Below are 26,971 nucleotides of genomic sequence, written 5' to 3'. Positions count from 1 at the left end.
TGTACCATGGGCACTTAAAGGACTGAATCCAACCCCCCCCACCCCAATATAATGTACTTGTCGTGTGTCCTGTAATTCTTTTCAAATCTATCTTAGTAGTAAGAACCCTGGGAATATTAATACATTTGGATCCTTTAGGTGCAAAACCTGTAGATGCAACTTATTGTGTGGTATCTCCTAGCTGCGCCTGGTCGCCAGACATTGGGCGGTATTCAATGAGGCTGATTCGCCATGTTTTTATGGCGATTTTGTGCTGTAAGGCTAATTTCTGACTAAAACGGGGAATCACCCTATTCAATGACCAGATGGCGAATACATTTCAAGGTTTTTTCCGCCATGATTCACCGAGTAGCAATCGCTATCTTTATATGGTGAAGTGGAAGGTGAACTTTTAAAATAAAGTGTTTTGTTTTTTACAATTGGTGTCAAAAAATCTGGAATTTTATTCTGAGGAGGGGCATGCTATTTTTATTTAATGTGCTGTAAGCACATGAATATATATTTAATTAAAAAAAAAAATATTTTATTTTTTTACACAGACCAGCCAGCAGGGGGCCGGAGCTGAGCCGCTCATTAGATATTCATATATTCACTTTACCCGATCATTACATATGCATGATCGGGTGTAGTGAATATACCCGGTCCCCTGCTGGCAACCCCGGGGGGCAGCCTGTGCTGCCTGGCACCCGGGGAGCCCACCTCCCCCCCACATACGCTCTGGGGCAGGCAGGGAGACTTCCATCTCCCTGCCTGCCATCGTCCTCAGGCTCCCTGCGGCGTCCGCCGCAGGAGCTCAAATTCGCCGGTCAGGGGCAGCGAGCCCCTGACTCGTTGAATACCGGAGCCAGCGAGGCTCCGGAACGCGGCGAGCAGTGGCGAATGTGCAGCGAATCCTAAACAGGATTCGCTGCACGTTGCCAGTATTCACATTGAATACTGCCCAATGTGTATTTATTGGAAAGACCTGTTAGTTGCAGATCTGACCATTCGGGAAAATAAATCCCTTGAAACCGCTAGAATAGATGGAGGCAATGCTTTCCTAGCGGGTCATGAGTCGCTACTTCTGACATCTTGGTCACGCATATCACATGACCCTAACCACTTGGGTCTGGGGTTTTTCCCTCTGGATATCCGGTGCATTGGTAAAGAGGTCACACGGTACGCTGCCGCTTCAGTGATTACACATCGTGTTCCGGCCATTCCATCTGTTACGTTCTGCTGGAGAACATGCTGTTTGTTGAATGGTAACTGTTGTTAACCACAATGGAGGACGCACTAAACCGCTGTAGCAATTTTCAGTTGATTTTGTATTGCTACCCGATGACCCAATCTGTAACTAATTCAATGGCTAGCGCGTGATCTCAAGTGCTCTTTGTCCATATTTATCAGAGTGCAATAAGTTAGGGATTCTTTAGTTCTAACAGCCCTATAGGTCAGAACATGTGCCGACAGGCGGTATTTTATGCCCTACCATCCACTAGGGAGTGGTGAGGGAATATAATAGTGTTCCGTGCGTAGCTGTGCCCGAAGCATGGCGAGCGCAGCGGTGCTACGTTCCGGTGTCCATGTGGACGGTTGACATTCCGTACAAAAAAATGTGAGAAACCCCATGTCGACCTTTTGACTGTTGACCTACCCCCAGGTCGACCTAATGACCCTGTCAACCTAACCCATGTCAACGTTCCTGCATGTTGACCTAAATGTATGTCGACCTAATGGTGTCGACAGACCAATACTGGTGACCTAATGACCCATACCCATGCAAACTGGTGGCTGACAGGGAGAGAAGTTATCTGAATGATTTCTCTTCCCTTCGGAAATACATAACCATAATACATAACCATAATACATACACATAATACATAAAATGACTTTTTCCGTTGTGTCCGGCGTAAAGGGTGCGGGCGCAGAAATGCGCAAACCCCGACCATCGGGGCCGGATTCGGATCTCTACGAGCGATCCTGAATTGGCCCCATTATGTAGTGCTTTCGGTAGTGCCATCTCAGCCGACGCTTTCTCTGCATTCAATCACCATAAAATACCCGGAGTATAAACGGTTTGGATAATTATTTCCATTTTGCAGCTTTTGCACCTCTCTCCGGCCCCTCCACGTGCTGAGCTCAACACGTGAATTATTGTCTGGAAGATGCTCATTACGATGGCTGTGATCAAGTCCAATCACTTAATTACTGCTCTTTTCACCAGTGGTCGGCTAACGGGTTTCTAAATAATGATCTCTCTTAATTTGGACTGAGCAGTTGAGTTTCAGGCTGTGATGTGCGGAGTCACACTGCAGGGATTGCTGCCGCCCCATCGCCTCTGCTGCCACTCTTTCATCTCCACAAGAGAAGGCTGAGGAATACCACGCAGCCAGTGCCGGGGAGGCGGAAACGGCCTGTGCACAGTACACACCAAGGACCTTGTTCTCAGGTGTAGCCCACACGTGCTGGGCAGCTTTATTCTTCCACTGCTATTCAGATTTGCATTTAACTCTTTCTACACATTGCATCTGCCCCCTCTGCAGCCCTGGATGGTGCTACCCATGGCTTTCTTCTTTTAATTTTTTGCTTAACTTCTTTGAATCAGACCCCAAGTGTGTCCACGGGAGGAATGTGTTTGTATGGAGTTGGCCTGAGGGCTTAATTATTCTCAGAGAAAATTCCGCTGTATAGCGAGAGGCTATAACCTGTCACACAATGGCCCCGTATTAATGAGCATTTACTGTCAACCACCAGTATTGATGATGAACCGACACCACCCAAATCATGGTGAGCCATGGAAAACCTTATGTCAACCTTCCCATTGTCAACCTTCAGACACTGTTGACCTTACCCATGTCGACCTATTTCAGCTATTGGCCTGGGGTGTAGCTCTCTGCCGTGGTGCTTCTAGCACAGGTTTGATCTGCCTATCAGTGCTGAAATACAGACCACACTGTGCTGGATGCACCACAGCAGAGAGCCACACCCCTGTCAGGGAAAAGGACTGCACGGGTTTTGAAAGATGCAGGGTGCTATAATAGACACTTGTCTCCGTTCCACAAAATCTTCATTCATGGTCCTGCTGGTATAGGCAGGTCTCCCCTGTTGTCCAGATTCCCACAGAGGGGTATGATTGACAGTCGCCCCTCCGTCTGTCCTGACTGTCCTCAGGAGATGCTCTCGGGTAAGACCCCTTGTCAGAGGCTGGAACACATTAGGATGTTGTAGCAGGATGGAAACATCTGAACGCGGAGTCATTCGCCAGCGTCAAGTAACGGTCCCCAGCTTCTTGTGAAAACGATGCTTGACTTTACAGATGCTCAGATGCTAAAAGCTGAGATCGATGCCTCGATCCTGAACACACCAGCAGTAACGTCTGCTGCTGTCCAGCGCTGGACTGGTTAAACGCAGCGGCTGGCTCCGTGCTGCAGGTGGCGCTGCGTCTTTTCCTTACTCTGCTGTCCGCATCCGTTGATGGAAGATCACCTATTACATTGCTGAATAGAAAATAATTGTTTTGGAAATCTAATTGTAAAACCTTTTTCTGCTTTGTCCTCTCTGCTCTCGGCCTCATTATTGTCTGCGTTTGAGTAATGTTCTGATCACGTCTTAGGCACGGTGCGATGCTTACGCTGCCCGATAATCTCGGGTCTGAGGGTTACAGGCAGAGGACAGCTGGGGCTTATTCTGTGTTGCACGAAATGTGGCTGCATCTGCGTGCGCAGTAAAAGCAGGATTGGCCTCCTTACATTAATGGGATATTCTGCGGGCGGGGCTTAAGCAAGAAACCCTTGCTGGTCATTGCTTTTACGCCAACCCCTGTACTGTCATCTTTCACCCACATTATCCCCGCACTCAGGCGCAGTAGGCTTCCCTGCCCCGTACGCGTGACTAGGGATTGCACGCAGCAGTTGTGTTGTCTCCACCCAATTTCTATCTGACCTATCCGGCCAATATCGGTTATGGTATAAAGGGTTGACAGTCAAAGAGTTGACACCAAATGGATGACATGCACAATGTCGACATGGGAATTGTTAAAATGAAAAGGTCGACATGAGACTTTCATGTTTTTTTTTTTATTTGGTGCCCAAATTGACCCTGTGCTGAACCCTCTTCCCCATAGAGTGTATGTACGTCACAGATGAACTAAATGTCCCAGCATTCCCTGACGGGCACAGGTTGCTCGGACCTGGTACTTACTTGGCAGCCCTCCTTCTTGTCCCAGGCCACCTAATCCAGCCCTTATTGGCAGCGCAGCCATTATCCCCCCCCCCCCTCCCCCAATGTGCGTCAATGCATGGTGACATTTCACCCGCTATGCTCTGCAGGCACAATGACAGCTTTCCGCCTGGGAACATATGGCAGCCGTGCCTGCGTCCGCCAGGCCTGGGATTGTTGGCAGTGGAGGGCGTGTGGCCTGCGTTGGTCAGCAGGCAGAGAGAGCGGTCACTGAGGCTCAGCACACGCTGTGTGTTCTGCAGCGGGCTGACCTGTTGTGGCAGCTGGGTCTCTAGATACAGAAAGCGAATAGAAATGATGGCAGAAAAGAAATTGCTTCGGCCAATCGCTTTGCCTTTTAATTACAAGACGCTGTGTTCCGGGGCTTGGCAGCCGCTCTTCATGGTACAACAGACATCCTGAAATCCAGGTGCTGCGCCCTCACCTTGTACTGCACGAGGCCTGTCTGGTGTCTGAGCACCTGTTGCATATATACAGCAGCAATGAGTCGGTCTCCGCTCCGTTATCGTGCACATACCCTCTGCTCAGATCTAACCGCTCTGCAGACACAATAGGTCTTTGTTACAGGCCTGTCTCCCCTGGACACCATTGTCTGTGTTCTAGTTCATTATACTGGACTATTAAGTGAGAGCATAAAGCACAGATCACAATGTGATTCAGTACTGAAAACACACAGGTATGTTCCATTCAGAGGAAAGATCCATTCGTGCTGGCATGTGCAAATAACAATGGCCGGTTGATACCCCAAGTAACTCAGACCTGGTCCTCGTACCCCATCACCTTGTGTATGTCCCCACCGCAGACGGTGCAGAGCACTGCTTAGTGGCTTGGTCCTGTTCCCTTCTGAGGATGATCACAGTCACAGAAGGATAATTATTCATTATTCAGAAACGTTTCATCTCTCCAATAGCGAGGTTACTATTAATTAAGGTTGAAGATCATACATGATCTTTATGTAAAGCATACTGTACATTGAAAACCAGCTCATCCATTAAAATATATGTATTTTAAATGAAGTGATGGTATGCGTCTGTGATTGTTAGCGATTCTGATTTATGATCAAAGCGTACTTCCATGAAAGGTCCTCTACATCATTCCGCAGGAAATCTGTCCGGTTACAGTATAGTGCCAGAGGCTCCGGTAATTATCCCGCACTTTTATCAAGTGGCGCAATGTCTACTGTGCGATCGTCTGTTGTATTACAGGTGCATTAATGCCGGCGTGAGGCCGACCGCTGTAGTCTGCATTCTAGCACCCTGCAACGTTCAACATCTGTGCAGTTCCTCCTTTCTGCCTGGGGTGTCACTCTCTTCTGTGGGGCTTCTAGCACACCCAAAAGGAAGAAAGAGACTAGCACAGACTATCTATTAGCATATTCCATATTTTTTGACCAACATACTCTGTATAAATGGACCTGCCACGTCCAATATATTCCTGGTTGGTGGTGCTCCCACGAGTCATAAGACAATGTACTTACAAAAAAGAAAAAAGGATGACTCTCTTTGTCGGGGCACAGCTTTTTATAATAATAGGTTTATATAATGTATATCACAATATGAAGGAACCCACACTAGTCACCACACTATGGTCACTTATTAAAGGAAGACGCTATACAGACAATAAATTTTTATATTTTCTAATGCAATATTGTGATAGAGTGATGAAAAGATACAAAAAAATGGTACTTAGATTTTAAGGCACCAAATTATGTGAATGTGTCAGCCTTGATCAGAATGGTCTCAATATTGGGATATTCTCCCTTGAGGCATTGGAATATCTTGGCTGGAAAATTATTGAAGTGACATAAAAATATATCAGTCTCTATTATAAGAGAGATTCAAAAAGGTGCTAAAAGAAGTGTTTTGTCAACACATACATATGTTTGACAATTGAGAAAAAAGATAAAATGGTTTGGCGAAATATGTGGCTCTTATCAGGCTACTGTCACGGCGGGTTTACCACAGCATATAGTCCTGTGGTAATCTGGGCAAAATTGCCTACATTAGTGGGGTGCTGGATATATATATATAGTATTAATTATGTTATCTGAAGAGAATCCCTAGATTTCACAAAAATAGATACAAAGATTGGAATTTAGCTGATTTCCCTTAGTCTCCAATCGTTCCTACTTTCTGGCCGTGTGTCATATAGGCAGTGAACGGACCAGATGAGGGGATGATTATAGCGGAGACCTGTGGTTGGATCAGTGGAAGGAAGAGGAACAGGGATCTGCTGTTGAGACCCAGGCACAGTGTCACCCCTGTTGGATTTACCAGTGCAGGAGATCAATCTGGTCCTGTGACCAATGAGAGTCCCTTATATAGCAAGATATAGGTAGATGACAGTCCCTCATTAGGGAATTATACTTGTATCTAGATCCTCTTACAGAAGCCTGATTATAACTGCTCTTGTTCCACACAATTCATTCACTTATGATAATAGCTCAAAATCTATTGGTAGGGATACATCCCCTATGCACATACAATGTTATAACCAATGTGTAGAGCAAATCAATTGAAAAAATCAACTTAGCGTTATATGGATTCCAGGGTTCACCATCAGCACCCAATAGCCCCCTCCGTGACAGTCTCGCCTGCTCCTGGACGCGCGTTTCGCCTGCGGGCTTCTAGCACAGTCTGGTCTGTATCTGCTGGAATACAGATCTGACTGAGCTGAGAGCTAATGCGTTTATTCAGGGCCAGATTAATGGCCCCATGTGTTTGCGGCTGAGTGTGTTCAAGGACATATTGGGGCAGATGTGTTAAGCCTTAACAAGAGATAAATGCAAGGGTGATAGAGAGATACATGTCCAGCCAATCAGCTCCTTGCTGACTTTTTCAAACACAGCCTGTAACATGGCAGTTGGCAGGTGATTGGCTGGACGTTTATCTCTCCTTATCACCCTTGCATTTATCTCTTGTTAAGGCTTAATACATCTGCCCCATTGTGAGAAGTGATGGGGGTGTGGTCAGTGTTGTGTGGGCGTGGCTGTTGCTATGTGGGTGTGGCCAGTAAGACCATCATTTTTTGGAATTGCATTTTTAGTTTTTGTGTGCAACATCTGTCTACACAGCACATGTATCTGATCATCCCTTGTCCTATCTTTGGCGCAGCAGATGTTGCACGATCTCTGCTTACCTCTGTGTTTGCTGTATTGCTGGCTAAATGCCTGCGACACACTTTAAGCTAATGAAAAATGCCCCTTTGCCTCCCATTTAGCTTCCATCAGACTTCTGTGTGCAAATGATCATTGATCCGAGGTTGATGATGATTAGTGTGATACATCGCAGGTGCCGTGTGCTTCGCATGTCCTCACATAGGTGCCCTTTCTGCTGACCTCCTCTGGCAGCAGTTGTGTCCTTCCATATTGAGACACTGGGGCAGATGTATTAAGCCTTAACAAGAGATAAATACAAGGGTGATAAAGAGAGATAAACGTCCAGCCAATCACCTGCTAACTGCCATGTTACAGACTGTGTTTGAAAAAAGTCAGTTAGCAGGTGATTGGCTGGATGTTTATCTCTCCTTATCACCCTTGCATTTATCTCTTGTTAAGGCTTAATACATCTGCCCCACTGTGACAAACTAGGGCAGTTTGTATGACTCTAAGGCAGTAATTGTCAACCTTTATCAGCTCTCAGCACACCAAACTGTAGTATTGCCAAGGCACACCATCATGGGTGAGGTATAGGGTTCCGACAGTCGGGGAAATGACTGTCGGGATCCCGTTCAGCACCCCACCATCAGACCCCCCCCCCCCCCACAGGGAAAACACATTGGTCTGCACAGGAAAAAACCAAACCCATTGCAGTGGTCTCATGTGTTTGAAAAACGCTGCTCTAAGGGAACTCTAAGTTGCCCGGAGGTTCATTTAGGTCAGTGGTTCCTAAAGTGTTGTGCCCTGGCACCCTGGGTGCCTCAGAACACTTGCAGGGGTGTCTTGGACATTTTTGGTCAATATAATAGGAAAAAAACGTGCTGGTGGCCGGAATCCTAAATCTTCTGCTTCTCTAAACGGACCTAAAATATGATTTACAGTATGAAAGCTGCTGATACCAATCACCTATGCACACGCTGCAGAACCAGCACTGCCGTCAGACGAGAGCACTAATCACCTGCAAGTTCCTCTCAGTAGCCCCCTGAGCACAGCCAGGCATGGGGGGGGGGGGGTATTCAATGTAGGGTCATGACTGTCGACCTTAGGCATGTAGATCTACCTTCAGTGGTCCGCCGAATGTATGTCGGCCTTTGTTGAGCGGCAGCTCCTGAGTTATCTTGATTTATTTTCATAAATAATAATTACAAAATTAATCATTAAAACAATATCCCCCCCCCCCCCCTTTCTTTTCTTCATACAACAGTTCTGTTCAAAAGCAGAAGCCCATGGCCAAGGTTGTGTACAATCTTCTGTCCGAGCGGAACCTGAAGAAGAGGCTGAAGGAGGTCGGCCTGTCCACGAAGGGATCCAGGCAGCAGCTGACCAGGAGGCACCAGGAATTTGTGCACCTGTACAACTCGCAGTGCGACTCGCTCTGCCCCAAGTCAGGTAAATACGGTAAAACTTGTGCCCAGCTGCGCAAAGAACTACACAGGGACCGAAACCTCTGTTACCGCGTCACAGCAGAGCGGGAGAGACGTGCGTGCAGTTGCTTTTATTTGTTGTCACTGTGGGACGCTTGTGTACACAGGAAACACTTTCCTTTTCATTCATCTCAATGGGGATTAGAGTGAAATACCTGGCATCGCTGCCAGAGGACAATGCCTGGTTTTGTAGTGAGTCAGACATGCAGCGTAAATCACGGCAGCTAATTAGGAGACCTGAATAGTCTCCATTCTACACAAGCACTGGAAAAAGCAAAGGTGGTTGTCGGTGTAGCGGGAATCCCTGTGACGGATGCCGCTCGTGTGGTCCTCCGGCGGCGGATGCTGACTGTCCCTGCTGCTTCCCTCTGCAAATTGGCGGTCTTACAGCAGCGAGCATTGTGCGTCAGTCTGACCGAACGGTGCCCCCGCATGTCAACTGAGCAGCGTGCCCGCTCGCTGTTAACGAGGGACTTTGTAACGAGGGTGAAGTTGGCCTCTTATTTGTGATCCAGCTTCTTTTTCAGAAAAGGTTAATATTTAAACAATTCAATTAAGCAGGATCATTAAATTGTTATTATTATTATTGTTGTACAAACATACAAATATCCATGACACAAATCTCAATTGTATTTTGCCTGTGCCAATGCGTGTTTAGTCATCAAATAGGCTGGCAAAGGGGCACATAGATGCAGTCATCCTCATCTAGCCCTTTAATAGGATTAAGTGAATAATAGGATTACTTTGCTAATCTCCTACTATATTGTTCTGTGTATTGTATTGCAGCTGAGAACAATAGGCCTTGGATAGCCATGGCTCACCATGGCTATCCAGAGACGGCTGGATGACGATGGTCCCAGATTTCATCACTTTACATAAATCGGTGTCTTGCAAGGGTTAAACAGCGTTGGTCAAACAGTATGACACTTGAAACCCACACATGGGGGTCGCTTACATATGACCCACCTGCCAATGACTTAGACCAACAAGGACGGAGATAGGCCACTAAAGAGGGCATAGGTAGTGTTCATTCTAGCACCCGCTTTCTTTGAAAACCCATGCAGTTCCTCTTCCCTGCCTGGGGTGTCGCTGTCTGCTGTAGTGCTTCTAGCACAGTGTGGTCTGTATATGAGCACTGATATGCAAGCCAGACCTGTGCTAGAAACACCACAGCAGACAGCGACACCTCAGGCAGGGAAGAGGAACTGCATGGGTTTTCAAAGATAGCGGGGGCTAGAATGAACACTACATAGGTCCCAGATGTCATCATTTTGAATAAGTAGCCGGTGTCCTACAACAAGGGTTAAACGGCGTTGGTCAAAATAATTGACACTTGAATCCCACACAAGGGGGTCACTTACTTGAAACCCTGTGTGGTGTTGGTTTCAAGTGTCACATTGTTTGACCAACGCTGTTTAACCCTTCTAGGACACCGGCTACTTGATGGATGATGAAATCTGGGACCTATGCCCCTTTGCCATTTCATGACTCACATTGGCACAGGCAAAATGCAATTGAGATGTGTGTCATGGATATCTTTGCTTGTACAATAAAAATTTAATGATCCTGCTTAATGTAATTACATTATTTTTTTTATAATATGCTATACCTCGAAAAAGAAGCCAACCTCAGGCTCGTTACTTTCTAGGTCTGCTGAATAAAATAGGTATAAGCTTACCACATGGGTTAGATCATGACACAACACAAACATCACATTTACATTACTCACAGAAGACTGTGAAGGGCACAGTTACTAAACCGTTTGAAAAATTAAATCAAATTCAGTCTATCATTTTTGTAGAATTTATCAAAGCTTAGAGAGAGAGATAAAGTACCAAACAATCAGCTCCTTCGTCTTTCACCAACACAGCCTATAAAATTTACCTCAGGAGCCGATTGGTTAAGACTTCATCTCTCTCCGCTTCATATCTTTGATAAATCTTCTCTTTTAATAGAATTCATCCTACTTCATTTACGTCTGAGGCATTCCTCTGGTTCCTATGGGTCATATTTTCTTTAATGTTGGTTCAGCTCACAAGATGGCTGCCTGTCTTTGAAAATGATGGTGTTGGAGGTTTGTGTTCACAAGGGGAATCCTAATTGTATATAATGCTTTCACCTCTGTTCTAGTGCAGAAGAAATTACAGGACAAGTGTGGAATGCTTACGTTACAGGAAGTAATGTGCCCGGCAGTGTATGGCAGTCCAAACTATGGCCCACCAGCTGTTGTGAAACTACAATTCCCATCATGCCTTGCAACAGTTTTGCTATTAGGGAATGCTAAAACTGTGGCAAGGCATGCTGGGATGTGTAGTTTCACAAGAGCTGGAGGGCCATAGTTTGGACATAGCCTGGTGTATAGCGATTGTTTAATGCTTCATTTAATTTCTAGTAAAGAAATGGAACCTCCCTTAAATGGGGGGAGGGGATATGTAGATTATAAGTGTGAATCTGTTTTTGCATTAATCCATTGTGTTCACGAAGAAAGTTCCTATCAAAGAGTTCAAGGTTTCGTCTTTAAGTTGCTGGTAGAGCACCCTTAAAGCATCTTTTCACTATCATTTGCCTGATGCGTACGGATGCCTTTTAAACACCAAGAAGGAGGATTTTATGCAATGCCATAGAAGGAAGGCATCTTTTATTTTTTAAGTGTAAATAGAGCTCAGAGTGTGTTCCTAAGCCTCTCTGCTCAAGAGGTCATGTGTCTGTTGTTGCCGTGGTAGTCACATAGTTCTGCAGAATAAAATAATTATGTATAAAAATGCAGACTGAAGCAACAAACAAAATCATAGTAAGCAGGATTATTATTTTTATAACCTGTTACAAGGATTTAATTTAAAATTATAATAAAAAAAATAATTCTCGGTATTGCTGCTTTTTCAACTGTTTCGGAACATACATTTCATAAAATCAGGGAAGTCGATGTAAATCATCCGCATAAATTGGCCTTTAATATATCCTTCCAGTAACAGTACGGCTATATTCCAGAATACCACATCTGAGAAGTATTTAATAAACAAGGAAATGCTGATTACATTCTGGATAATTGTTGACGTCTCTGTAATAAATGTATTCTATGGCAGCCGGACAGCTCCATCTCCCTTTATTAAAGTGGTCCTGCAGTCCGTGAGGCTGAGCCGGCCGGCCGCCCCGGACGCCCCCCCCCCCCCCCCCCCCCCCTGCTGTGTACCATGGTCCCTGAAGCTGGGGACGTCTGGGAAGCGCACGCAGCAGAACCTTCCCAGCCCTGTCTTTCCTGACTTACATTAGAGAACGTAAGGGAACGCTTATTATTGAGGCACATGGGAACACTTATTATTGAGGCGCGTGCAATAATTCAATAAATATGTCAGCAAAACCATCATAAAAATCATTCATTCTTTTTGTTGTGATCTACAAGCGCTTCTGCGATAGTCGGTGCCTCAAAGCAACCTCACGTTCTAAGTAATCAGGTGACTGGGCAGATGAATGAACCTACAAGGGGAGAGAAACCGCGCCCAATCCCAACATGTATGATCACATGCATTCATGTTCATTCTAGCACCCTTGTGCAGTTTCTCTTCCCTGCCTTGGGGTGTCGCTCTCTGCTGTAGTGCTAATAGCCCAGTGTGGTCTGTATTTTGGCACTGCTATGCAGACCAGACTGTGCTAGAATGACCACAGCAGAGAAAGACACCCCAGGCAGGGAAGAGGAACTGTTGATGTGTCATGTGGAGAGTCTGAGTCAGGAGTACTTCTCTTGCACCCATAAACCTCTACAGGTGATGCCTTAATAGCTGTGTTGACACCACAATGTCGACTATCATGCTGTTGACATTAACTTGTCGACATTATCAAATGGCGACAGGTGAATATCAACATGGTCAGAATGTCGACGTTGGGATTGATCTGTGGGCACGAGGGTTAGGATTATACCCCTGTGGGGAAAGGTGTCTGAATGTCAGCAGCACTGACAAAAGGCTGACATAGCAATGAAAAGGTTGTGAGGGGACATGGTACCTTTAATGGGGGAGTCCACGTGCTCAGACATTGACACCAAAACATCTCTAGTAAAAATCCCATTGGGTATGATGTGTCCCAACGGCATGGGAAAGGGTAAACACACGCAAGGTCAAAAAGGAAAAAAATATGCCAATTTTTTTCCTTTTTGACCGTGTGCGTGTGTTGACCCTTTGCCATGCCGTTGGGACACATCATACCCAACCCTGTCATACCTATGGATGTTGGAGTATTGACGTCACTCTACCCCTAGGGGGCGTTGCTGATTGTATAACACCCATTACTGTGCGCCAGCCTCAGCCTGTACTAGTGTGAGAAGATGATGACGCAGGAATAAAGTAACCAGAGGGCCTTGGAAGGAGATGGGGGTTATGGGACGGAGATCAGAAGAAAGGCAGTCTATTAAAGGCAACGGAAAGGTGGACTCTGCACCTAGGCACAGGAGATAGGCAAACCTCTAATAAGTAAATATATACGTCCCACTCTCTAGAGATGTTCATTGGAAAAATAGGGTTGCAGCCTTTAATGAGGATGGGAAATATTTAATGCTGCTGGCGAAAAGCAGATTTAATTTTGGCTGAACAGGAAATTCCCTGGGAAGGATTTTGTGAACGCAGATTGACCCATCCCTTGTCCGCAGTTATGGGGGATCCCAGTAATTGGGAGTGTGACTCCAGTAGTCTGGGGATCCGGACGTTCTGTCTGAGCTCAGCCTGATTTGTCACCGCGTCCTTTCTCCGACTTCCCATTACACATCACCCTGGTCATCGTCAGAAGTGGTTATACTCAACATGGCAGCAATTTCCTCCGTGCTGGTTCCCGTGTGAAAGTTCCCCTTTCCGTACCCATATTTATTTGGGACTTGCCTCCCAAGCAATTAAATATATAATTCTGTAAATATCAAATCTGCCTTTTGTCTTAATTAGCTGTGCGTGTTCCTTTGTCCATAAAGTAACGCCAAGAAACGCAGCTCTGCGATCAGTCGTACGTCTGCCAAGGGCACTGCGATATGTGCCAAACATCAGATAGGTCCCAGGTGTTGTGTAGAGGCCCTCTGTATTGATACCACAAGAGGATGGAAGGACTGTTGTACCATACAGGTAGCATCCTAGTGACCACCATACAATGCAGAGTGCACTGTAGGGACTATACAGAGAGCCTCCAAGTGACTGCCTACGATACACTTTGCACCATGACGGCTGTTATACCATACAGAGAGCCTATGTGGATATGGTGGCCCCTGCTGTCGGGTCAGCTTCCCCCAGCTTGCTGATATTGTAGGTGTCGGAATCTTGGGTACAATTGGACCTCTCCACCCCGTCCCATAAATGCTCAGTTGAGTTCATGTCGGACAAACGTGGTCCGAACTCTCCAGAATGCTTTCTGAAACAAATCTGGACAACCTGGGACCAATGCACAATACATTATCCACCTGGAATATTCCATAATCGTGGTGGTACAATAAGTCCATGAAGGGCTGGTCAGCAAGAACTGCAAGGTTTGGGATTACTGCCCAATGACCTGTTCAGGTGGACCAACCGATGTCACGTGATCAAACCCCACACCATTATAGAACCACCACCAGGCTTTTCGACCCAAGGCTTTATGGGGCCTGTGCCATCCTTAAACAGGACCATCAGCCAGATGTAAATGGACCATGACCCATCGTGCCATGCTACTTGTTGCCAGTCCTCCACGGTCAAATTGCAGCACCACAAACCCAGGTGTGGTACAGTGCCTGCTGTGTTGTAGTGGTCACAAACTCTCTGGTGGGTCTTCTGCTCCGAATCCCATGGAAGCTAAAGAACAGCACACGGACCTGCTGGATATGCATCTGGTGCCTCCTGCATTGGATGTGATATTGTATGTAACCATGGACAATTCTGGACAGAAGCTGCTGGTCGTGATCATTAAGCCCCCGTGGCCAACCACGACGCTGTCCAAGGTGGGCGGTAATTTCTCCCATGGGACGTTTGGCACAAGGGGCTTGGTATTTTTCAGATGGGATGTAGCCATACTGTAGCTTATGAGGACACTTGTATGTATCACATGTTTTCTCAGCCAGTGTAGGGTCTGTGTAAGTTCACAGTGATGATGTTGATTATCAAACCAATGCATCGGTGATTATCTGCATTTTGTCTGCGTACGCATGGATGGCGCATGTCCGACCTGCATTTAGCTCTGTACTCGCTCAGAGGGGGGTAGGAGTTTATATAAAAGGTTTATACTTTTACTTGTGGCACCTGTCCGTCCAGGCCTTGGTGACGGAATGGTCTTTTCTGTGGTTTTGGTTTCGTTTGTCGGGTTGCCACAGCTTGAGCACATGCCCAAATACGGAGTTGGGGAGGCATAGTCTGATGGGATGAGGTGTCATTCGGGGTTCTGGAAGAAATGACATCCCGCTGGCCAATGTTCCTTCTAACTTGTACGCAGTGGTAACCCAGGTCTGTGTCCAGCACATGATGTCCTAGGATCCATTAAGGATAATTTCAGGTTTGCGTGCTTTTGTAAAGCTAATGTTAAACTATCAGAGAATTTGCAGGGACAGCATTTAAAAATAAGTGGTGTTGTGAAAGATTCCATGCAGAAGCGAGTCTGATGCTCATCATACGGGTATCCCCCCCCCTCGCGGCATTGGGGTCTGCATGGAATTTCATTGCACAAACGGTTTTCTTGTCCTGTGGTTTCCCCATAAAATGATTCTGCAAAACTCCATGCTAATATAAGCTCTCCTCTCGCAGGTCACCTATAAGCGACTGCAAGTGTAAACTAAGGACCTCAGGACAAATTTGTTCTCGAAATGGGCAAAACCATGCTGCACTGCAGTTGGGGCAGATGTAACGTGTGCAGAGAGATAGATTTGGGGGAGTTATTTGGTTTCTGTGCAGGGTAAATACTGGCTGCATTATTCTTACACTGCAATTTAGATATCCGTTTAAATACACCCCACCCAAATCTATCTCTGCACATGTTACATCTGCCCCACCTGCAGTGCAGCATCGTATTGCCCATTTTGAGAACAAATTTGTCCTGCGATCATGTGTGAATCAGTCCGAATGTCCACTCTACTGAGTTCATCCCCTTGCTGGCTGTCCTGGCCTCTAATGCCCCTTTCACACACCCCATATTACCTGGTATTTTGCCGTTTTTTACAGTTTCAAAACGGTCATATGTTCAGTCTGAAAGGTACACAGTGAAGTTACCGTTTCCAAAAAAAGGAATTTGGAAATGGTAAAAAGCAGGGCCCTACACGTTTCAGACCTGTTCTTTTTGCAGTCTGTGAACGAGTCTGAAACGATATTTAGGAGCCAGCCAATAGTGAGCACAATCTGGTCCCGCTTTCTGTATATCTAATGAGCTCATTACATATGCAGGGGGCGGGGACCCGCTCATTAAATATTCACTGCACTGGGTCCCGCTCATTAGCTATGCACAGAGCAGGACCTCAGTGGTGATGTTAAAGGGGTAGGCCGCTCCAGACCCCTTTCTGCTTGCCGGATCCCCTGGACTTCTGCAGTGTCACAGCCACTAGCTAACACCATCCGGGACCTGCCGTGCACTCCCCCTACTGCCTGTCATTTAACGGCCTCCCGCGTCCCTGGGGTTCCTCACCTGCTCTGCGCGAGCGAGACGTACTCCCCTCTGGCGGACTCCACCATGTTCCCAGGGCAACCTAAGGTTATTAAAGAGAAAGCAGCAGCCCCGACACCGCCCCCCCGCACAGCGATCATTGTAACGCCACACCGGCGTCTTGCAGGGCGGGAGCACAGGGGTCAGAGCCTCCGGCAGGATTACAGGGATATATGTATGAAGAACCTGAAAAGATACGCACCCAAGTTATTCCATGAAGGTGTGCTTTCACACCACAAAATCTGCTTAGACTCAGTATAATACCGAGTAATATGTGCGGTCTGAAAGGTGCATAACCCACTTTAAATACCGGGTCTAAGCAGGTTTTGCGGTGTAAAAGCAGCATTAGCCACTTGCAGGGAACTTCCAGGTCCTCAGACCGATCTCTTTGAAGAACTTGCTTGAAGGTATTTCTGTATAGATATTGTCACCCGGGAAGCCTGGATTATACTGTATTACTTTGTCCTTATTCTCTTGCTGAATAAGATCAGCGCTGCTACTTCATTATGCACTGAGCTATTCCGACAAGAACCGAACAAAACCTTTAATCTCTCCAGTCACGTCCAATAACCTCGCAATCTCTCTGCTCCGAAGGAACCACACCCCCCCATGGGCGGAGTTTGCAGAGTAGCCTATTGTGCCCCCATCTCTATACACGGTTCCTGGGCTGGACCAATGTTTCTGACTTTGTACTGTAGATTCTCATCATGAAGGCACTCCCTGTGCTTGGGTGTGACACCTTTATTTTGCAGAAGAACCTTATTCTGGTCCACACGCGCAGCTGTGAATTTCTCAGCGCTGCCTGTGGACCAAACGCCACCCGCAATGCTGGCCGCCCCCTCTCGCACCCGCGATATCCCCCCACCCCCCAGGCCGCGAATGGATGATTTGCATAATCTCTCATAGCAACGTTGGCACTCAAACGGTTGAGAGAGTTATTGGGGTTCTGATGTCTCTGTTCCTGAGGTCCGTGTAGCCAGTTCATGCGCAGGCACAGTGATAATAAGAATCGTGGGTACTTATGTAGTATCTGGGCGCCCGATTTTTTTGATTGTATGCCTTAAGTTAAGGCATACAATCAGATGCGATGCGATATCGCATCGCATACAACCATATCGCATGCGATGCGATGACCCGATTTTTCCATTGGATACAATGTTAAAATGGACTGAGTCCATTTTAACATGGAATTCAATGGGAAAAGGGGTCCTTTTCATACCACTACTATCCAAGTGGGCATGGAGTTGGATATAAACCTGTAGCGAGCCACCGAGCCCGAAGCGTGGCGAGCGGACACAGAATACCGTCCCCTCGCGGGGCTCGCTTTGCTCGCCACGCTTCGGGCGCGGTGACTCGCTACGCTCGCCACAGGTTTATATCCAACTCCATGCCCACTTGGATAGTAGGGGTATGAAAAGGACCCCTTTTTCCCAATGAATTCCATGTTAAAATGGACTCAGTCCATTTTAACATTGTATCCAATGGAAAAATCGGGTCATCGCATCCGATTTGGTCGCATGCGATGCGATGTGCCCGATCCGACCCGATTTCTAAATCGGGCGCCCAGATACTACATAAGTACCGAATCGTGTTCCTAATAGTTTATACATTAAAAAAGATTCTTTACACCAAAGCAAAAGAACTTGTTGTGCAGACAATCTGAGCACAGTGAGATGTGTTGCGTATGTACAGAGCCATTTGCTGGTTGCTGATTGGCTGTCTGTATGTGTAACGGATGCGCACTTCTCCTTTACAAGTGCCAAGTAGAAGGTTAATGATTAGAATAATGATGTCTTCATTGTAGGTATTAGTGCCAGGCGGGCGCCCGTGTTCCTAATGCTCGGAGTGCAGCGCCCGTGTTCTGAGTGCTCGGAGTGCAGCGGCTTCTGTACGAGGAGTAATCCTCAGTAATGCGTTTAGACATTCTTGTTTGTCTTGAAAATTAATTGCTCCACTCGTTATGCGGCTCGTTTCCGAACACACGTTCTTTGTTTTATTAGTTGCAGATCTGGTCAGCGAGATTGAGGAGAATGAGAAGATTCGCTCAGTCCTGGATGTAAAACAAGAGAATGTGAGTATTACAGATCCCTGCACCCTGTTAGAGATCACTGCGTGGTGGCGGCCAGATCCTGTGGGAGTGTAATGAGGTCCCTGCGTGGTGGCGGACAGATCCTGTGTGAGTGTACGAGATCTCTGCGTGGTGGCGGCCAGATCCTGTGTGAGTGTATGAGATCCCTGTGTGGTTGCGGGCAGATCCTGTGGGAGTGTACGAGATCCCTGTGTGGTGGTGGCCAGCTTCAGTGTGAGTGTACGAGATCCCTGTGTGGTGGCGGGCGGATCCTGTGGGAGTGTAAGAGATCCCTGCGTGGTGGCGGACAGATCCTGCATGGTGGTGATCTCCGGCATGGGGGGAAATTCCTTGTCCTCTGCAGTGCAGGCATTTGTCAGCAGCCTCATAATACCTAGTACGACCTGCCTGGGTCTCCCTGATCTGCCAGGTAGGGACAGTCTACAGGGACGGTCTTCCCATGTTCCTGTGACATGACCTTTGCAGCAACATCCAATTAGCCGCCGTATGTGGCTGTAATCTGATGGGGTAGATACAGTAGGTCAGGCTGATGGACGTTGTGCAGCTGGTATCACAGACATGCAGAGCTGTCAGAGTATTCCCAAAACCTCTATAGATCCGCGTACGATGGCATTTAGATTCATTCATTTTACTCATTGAATGGAAAATTGTGTTTGGTGGTTACCCGGGTAAGATGCAGCTGCTATTGGTCATCAGGAACACCTCAGCCCCGTACACTAGATGCCCCGCGTACACTGAGCGATATAGTTAGCGGGGGGCACACAGCGATAATGATATTGAGCGGACATACTAAGTGATATTATAAACTATTTCGCTTGGAAGGGCCAAAATGAGCGATATCATTTTTTGTATTGCTGAATGTGTGTGGGGCTGGTTTGTGTTCTTCTATCTGCACAGACTGCTGCGCGGTAACGACTCGGGGAATAACACTGATGGTCATAAAGACCGATAGAATTCATTTTGATTGGTTTATGTGGCACAGACTTTCGGCAACGTCCCTTTACCCGCAATCATTGATTGCGCCCTGATAAGTCGGCGTGATCGGGAATTTTATATTTTCTATCTGCCTCATGCGATCTAATTGTCAATGTTTTTGTGAGGCTAATTGGATACCCCCTTTTATATTCTGGACATATAAATGGTACAATACATCATGCAGTTTTTTTTTTTATGTCGTTGTTCGATAACATTGTCAGAGTTTTTTTTTCTAAAAACATTGGGGGTGCAGAGCCCATAAGAGTCAGACTGCAATTATCTGGGCATGTACAAACCTTTTCTGTGACTGCGTAAATAATAAAGCCTATTACTTTTATCCTCTGCTGGTGTATCTAGTTATCATCGCTGGGCTCAGGCACCCTGTAGCTTACCATATTTGGTGGAACTACAAGTCCCAGCATGTCCTGGAAGTTTGTGCGCAGACCCTTTTTGCATGCTGCCAACAATAAAATGAAAATTCCAGCTCTTTACACAACCTAGAATGACACTAACATTCCGTTTCTCAGAAATGGGAGTACTCTCATCTTAGGCTGGTAAATCTCAGAATGAATTGGTTGCACTGATCTCACATCTTGTGTGTTCCCCCCCACTCCCAGGTTATGACGTTCAGCAAGCAGCAGACTGAAGCGCAAATAGACGAGATCCACGCGGAATACAGTGAGTGGCGACTTTTCCCTTTTGCTCCCGATTTTCCTTTCTTTGCTCGGCACGGGGTATTGAGACCCTCTGCTATGGCTTTGTACAGCTCCGTAAATTGATTGTGCTCTGATTAATGAATATACATCAGCAGTCCATAGCTTTCCTACAGAGCTCTGTAACCAAGAATCACAGTAAGGGATGTTTCTAGAAACAGCGGAACGCAACGTTCTCTCGGAAAACACTCAATGCCCAAGTGCGAGCTGATGTGGGTTGTGGATCAGCTGTGGAATAACCATTATATTCTGTCCTGGTATGTGCACATATTACACCATAGCTAATGTATAATAATTCCTCCCAATATTACAAAACCGGATGATTCCATATAGTGTCTAAAGGTCCATACACACCGGGCGATTTTGCCCAGCATGTATGTTGCCCGATGATGGGGAAATCCGCTTGGCTGAAAATCACACAGTACATACACACTGAGCGGTTTTTGCCCGTTTTAGCGATTTTCCCAGGGGTGGACGACTTTCTATAGCGGGACGCCATGGAAAGCTGTCCACCCCATCGCTCATCTTGACGCGCTCATCGCTGCCCCATACACACTGGGCAGCTTTCAGCTCAATGTTGCCCAGTGTGTATGGACCTTAACTGTCCTAAACACAAGATCCTGGAGTGCCTCATTGTCCTGAACATGAACTCCTCAGTCTTCTTCTAAGGTTGTCAAATCTCCTCCCTTGTTGCATTCAATGGAAGAAGGGGAGGGGCTATGACAACCCACCTAAGATTTTAGTAAAGGCTATTTGTGTGAGAGGGGATCTCCTATGCTACAGCATCACAGGAGCTGTGGAAGTCACCGGACTGGAAGGTTGTGGCAGCGTAAGCGAGATTTTATTGTTTAATTAAATTAATTACATATTGGTGACATTACGTTTTATGCAGGACAAACTTGTGGGGCAATTCTTCAGTGCTGGTTAGTGATAAAATAAAAAAAAACAGATTGTCAAAAATCCATGATCAGCGATCTATCTGGGAATGAGGAAAGTCAACTATGTTATAAATCTCATATTTTTTTGGGCAGAATCAAGGATTTCCAACACGTTGGATTCCCCTGATTCCTCCGATCCAGTCCTCAGGAGATTTTCCCAATTCTCCGCTGATATATTAGATTAGAATCCTGTGTTGTGTTTTGTCTCTTACATTTCGCGTGATAATATCACCTCCCACAGTCAATAAATATTTATGGCAATTAGTGTCGTTGAGAATGAGGGAAGAGGATGTTTTGATGAGAGGAGGAAGCTACAATTATACCCGACTATTACAGTGAATGTTTGCAGACATAAAATAAATCTATTTTCCGACAGCCTGTCTCGGTGATATAATTAGATAGGGGTCCTGCAGCGGACCAGTCGGGCACATGACGGTAAGCATTCTTCCAGCTGTCACAGACTCTCTTATATCCCGGGCCGCTGTCTGCTCACCTGCGGTGCCTTTCAGGATAAAGAGCATCTTACAGGTGTGTGTTGTACAAAGCAGCCACACCGTCACTTCCACACCTCACAGGAAAAGTAAATGAAGATCAACTGGGACTTTGACACAGCGTATGTAGAATAATGTTATTTGCTTTCAGTGACTGTGATAAAGTCACGCGGTAATGTGCCTGGAATCAGTGCTAATTACCCTGCGGGAGCTGCGTGCGCTGGTCCCGTCGAGCTCACTGTCGCTGAGATCTGCCAGAGGATGACATGTTTGTGTTTTCGGGCTGGATACTTCAGACACAGGCACATCTGAAAGAACGCTGCCTCTGAGTGCCGGAGACAGGCAGGAAGCTCGTCGGAAAATACTGTGACATGATTTATACAGACTATAGTCATAGGATGCTTGTTAGGAAGTTAAATCCCTGTTTGAATCGGACTGGTCGTGAAATGAAGGAAATTATATGAATTGTCACCCAAATATTTGCGATGACCGGTTAGTAATGAACACCCAATTCTTGTGCTAATTAAAAAATAAATAACTTTCCCCCTCTGATATTTTCGGATGTGTACCCTAACTTCCCCAGCTAATCGTTTCCAATAATATAAATAGATGACGCGTTTTCTAAGGTGCTTCATCCGTAAGGGATATTGTAAATATTGTTCTAGAAGTACAAGTCGATTGCCTGTAATGTCCTTAAGGGCCGGCTCAAACCTGTTGGTCCATCTTCAGGTCAGTCTCTGATGTTTTGACTCAGCGCATGCGTATTTTGGCCAATGCACCATGTGTAGGACCCAGCTAGGAGCGCCTTCGGTAAAGTTTTTCTTCGCCAAAGCTATCGCAGCCTGAGTGACAGGCAGAAGGCGTTTGCTGGGATCAGCCCAGCTTTTAATGGGCGCGGCCACAAAAACGCAGGTGTGGCCCTATGACATTAGATGGCGTCATCGCCCGTCCTTAATTCGGCAGAAACCGGTCAGATGAGTCCAGGCTTACATTTTACGACAAATGGAGAAGAAATCATTTGATGCTCAGTAACCATTCAATGATTTTTCCTCTGCGGGCGCATGCGAGCGGGTGTGAAACCGTACACATCTGCTCGCAGCGTACCGAGGGGATACGGTTGTCGGGGCAAGCGACACCTAGCTGCCATGTTGCTGACTGGGTTTGAAAAATGACAGCTAGGAGCTGATTGGCTGGTTGTTTATCACTCTCCACTTTATCATTTTTGAAGCTTGGTACATCTGGTCTTTATTGAGACTCACCATACAATACACAGTTGCAGTGCTATGAGCTGCTGCAAGGTCTGTCAGGGACTGCTCCATTAATGAGACCTGTCAACAGTCTTGTCAATTAATACTATTGCAGTACTAGTATAACACTGTTATACTTTGCACAGCCCTACAGCGCAGATTGTATATGTACTCTCCATTCAGACCATTCCAGGACATCTACTTGTACTCCTAAAACTTTATTCAGAAGTTTCCTATCTAATAGTGTTCTGCAACCTGCGAAACGCGTTATCTAACCAGGTCTTTAAAATGAGAATTGAAGTATAGCAATGTTGGATTATTTATATCCAGAAATCCAGTGCATGTGCTGCAGACCCGGGGTTAAGTTTTCCTGTATTATGATAATATAAAAAAAAAATTCTAAATATGAAAAAATGGGTACTTGTTTCCTAGCACGGCCACACCGATTTACATCGGGGTGGTCGTGTCGGAAAAATCGGGTCGATCACATCGCATGCGATTTGGTCGCATGCGATGCGATCGACGCGACCGACCGATTTTGGACCCGATTTTTTGATTGAATGAAATGTAAATCGGGTCCCTGGGACCCGATTTTACATTGGATTCAATGTAAAATATTCCCAACCCCCCCAAAATTAACGGCGTAAACCCCACCCCACGATAGACGCCAACCCGAAGCGTGGCGAGCGCAGCGAGCCCGCGAGGGGCGGCGGTGCGCGTCCTCTGACCTTTTCATTCCCCTACTATCCACTAGGGCGTGGAGTGAGAATAGAATAGTGTGGCGAGCCACCGAGCCCGAAGCGTGGCGAGCGTATCCGCGTCGCAGCGAGCGACGCGGATACCTGTGAAGCCCGCGAAGGGACGCGTTTACCTGTGAAGGTATCAGTGTCCGCTCGCCACGCTTCGGGCTCGGTGGCTCACTATTCTATTCTCACTCCACGCCCTAGTGGATAGTAGGGGAATGAAAAGGTCGGAGGACGCGCACCGCCGCCCCTTGCGGGCTCGCTGCGCTCGCCACGCTTCGGGTTGGCGTCTATCGTGGGGTGACGACGGGGACATCTATAATGTGAAATGGGTCATATTGGCCCATTTCACATTTTTTACATTTTCTCACGATTTCAATGTTAAAAAATATTTTAACATTGAAGCCAATGGAAAAATCGGGGGCGTCGGGACCAATGTTAATGGTCCCGACCGTCGCGATGCCCCCGATATTTTACCTTTCCCGACACTATTTCAATGTTAAAATATTTTTTAACATTGAAGCCTATGGGGAAATCGGGGGCATCGCGTCGGTCGCGTCGGGACCAATGTTAATGGTCCCGACCGACGCGATGCCCCCGATATTGTGTCCTAGCCGGCAAAATGGACCTGCTTTCAAAGGAAATCTGGTCCATCGTGTGGATCGTGTACCTTAACTTAAAGGTACACGATCCATAAGATTGTGGCCGTGCTAGGAAACAAGTACCAAAAAATGTAAAAGACTTTATACATTTTTTTTAAAATAAATTGTCTACTTATCGTTAAGAACTTCAAATACACTTGAATAGAACACCACAACCCTAAGCACAGTTTATAATAATAATTACATTTGTAGAAAACTTATTTTGCACCAGTGTCACCCTTGCAAAAAATGAATTCCCCCTAATCGTAACCGGTATTGCCGCCTTTAACAGCAACCCCTGCAACCGGGGACTGATGACCACTTTTTCCCTTATAATTTGCATGTTACCGGTGTTCTGCGTAAGTAGTATTCTAGTCTGGTCCGCCCTGCATTGATTTGGGCTGAAGTTGCACAGCACTGACAAGATACGTCAGCGCAATGACTCTCTTATTGACAGTCACAATGCAGCTCACTGTTCGCCGCCTCAGGTGCAATAAAATCTCAGTAACTCCCACATGCCTATAAACACCTCCCTCACTCATACAGCGCCCCCATTCCTTGTACCCCAATGTCCTGCGTTTTTTCATCCAAAACATTACATCATTATTAGTCAATAACATTTAAAACTTCTAAGTGTCTATTTAGTCATTAAGGGAGGTGCCCTAGTGATTCTGAACCAATTGCAGACTGTTTTACATAAAATAGGGATTTTTCCCAACTTTTCTCCTGCTCAGGAAATGGTGAAAAGAAATCCCGGATAAATCCTACAGAGAATTATTGTGGGTAAAGTTTGGCAGACAATTGGATTGGTCCATTCTCCTGAGTTAGGATAAAATCCCCAACGGATCATTGTGGCTAATTAATTTCCTTCCTGTGACAAATATGCAAATTTAGTGAGCTGCGGAACCCTGGTGGCGCCATATAAATAAATGATGATAAATCAGGATGGGGGCAGAACCGCTTTGTTCCCTCTGTATATTTAGTTATGTGGTGTAATACCTTTCCCGTCTACAGTCCTAGTCTAATACACAAGCCGGCCTCGTCCTATTGGCGCAGCGCTCATTGCTCACATCTGAATCCCGAATTGCTTTAATTTAGCAGCCAGAGTAACCCACGTCCCTCGGAGAGGCTGCGCGACGGTCTGAGTGTTCTGTAACCATGGTAACTTCTATTGTTCTCCACCTAATAAAACAAAAACTAACGTTTGCTTATATTGAGCGAGATCCGTAACATCATAGCGCGGAATGAAAAGGAAACAGTGATTTCTGTTTTTTGCTGGTTCCCTTTAACCCATTCTGCGCCATTCCCACCAGGACCGCCTTATACCGCCGTAGATCTTTTTTTGCTCCAAAACACACTGGATGCGGATTGAAATATTATGAATCAGTGCCAGACCAAGCAAGCGTAACACATATGTATGAGCAGTAGTGGGGTCTTCTATGGGTCAGCACACACACGTGTTCCACATTACTGCGTGCCTGCCATGTGACGCCACGGCAACACACAATACTGTCGCATTCATTATTATTGCAATCATTATTATGACCTACTGTATATATTAATAGTAGGAGGAAGACTTTTAAGAGTGATAGGTTTCTGTGATGTTGTTGTTGAGCAGGGCACATCATATACCACATTACAGGCTGTATCTGGTGAAATTGGTCTAGCAGGAAGCATAGAAGAACACGTGGGCTTCTCGAATACATGGCTTGACGTCAGACATTGAATCTGTTTGTGTTGTCAGGGGAGACCGGACAGTAGAAGCACATTGCGGATCATCTAGTGCAGTGGCAGATCCAGAGGGGGGGCTGCAGCACCGTTCAAAATTCAAATAAAGGAGCAACGCCAACTGCTAGTGAGGCAGTTTGGAATGGCAGTTGGTGTGGCTCCCCTCTTTGAATTTTGAACTGTACTGTTGCCCCGCCCCTGGGGCCTCCTCTAGGCTAGCGTATTACAGATCGTGGAGTTGGAGGTCATTGTAGGAGCTTCTTGCACGTTTAGTGACTTGTCTTGTCAGGCCTTGGGCAGTAAGTGGGGATTACCCGATGGCCTGTGGACAGCACAGGAGATACATACTGTCCACGGCCTGTGATGTGCCGGGTGCTCATTATACCCAGTGTTGTCTGTATATTGCATGTTCCCTGTTCTCCCGCTCCAGCGGACAGGTTATTGCTGCAACATCTCTCACTACCGGGTCCCAAGGTGTCTGGTCATCACCGAGGCAGCGGGTCATGTGATTGTAGGGGAACAATGTAACAAATTGTTTCTTTTTGGCAAAGAAAAGCTAAAAACTATGGAACCTTCCCATCACTGGAGACTATATGACGTGAGGCTTAGCTAGCGGTGCAGTGGTAGAGTGCGAGCAGAGGTTTTGGGACAATCCAATTAGGTGTGAAATCCGAAGTGCCGTTATCTCTTCTAATTCATTTTGCAATCCAATTAGCAACTCACATTGAAACAGTAAGAATAAACTAAAATTCTTCCCTTGAGGGGGGTAGGGCTCATAGGACCGACAATGGGCCTAATTCAGATGTGATCGCCGGGTACATTTTTGGATCGGCGGCTCCCTGCAAATCCATTCACAAGCCGCAGCCCATCAGTGATATTTCCAGTCTGTGCGTAGCCTAGGCCTTAATAGGTGGCTGCGATAGAAACCAGCTGATTGGGGGCAGAGCTGAAGTCGATCTGAGGGCTGCTGGCCAT

The 26,971-nt window shown here is 46.4% G+C and overlaps 1 protein-coding gene across 3 annotated transcripts in view; it reads left to right on the top strand.

Moving 5' to 3' along the window:
- RAD18 (RAD18 E3 ubiquitin protein ligase) overlaps window positions 1-26,971 on the top strand; it is a 210,470-nt gene that overhangs the window by 80,787 nt on the left and 102,712 nt on the right. For all 3 annotated transcript variants that reach the window (XM_083155712.1, XM_083155711.1, XM_083155713.1), the window contains exons 7-9: window positions 8,583-8,767; window positions 18,432-18,502; window positions 20,113-20,173. In XM_083155712.1, the coding sequence (XP_083011838.1) occupies window positions 8,583-8,767; window positions 18,432-18,502; window positions 20,113-20,173 (317 nt within the window). The remainder of the gene's footprint in view (window positions 1-8,582; window positions 8,768-18,431; window positions 18,503-20,112; window positions 20,174-26,971) is intronic.

Source organism: Crinia signifera, chromosome 8 (genome assembly GCF_055691185.1).
Source record: "Crinia signifera chromosome 8, ASM5569118v1, whole genome shotgun sequence".
Lineage (NCBI taxonomy): Eukaryota > Metazoa > Chordata > Amphibia > Anura > Myobatrachidae > Crinia > Crinia signifera.
This window is presented reverse-complemented; position numbering and strand designations above follow the sequence as displayed.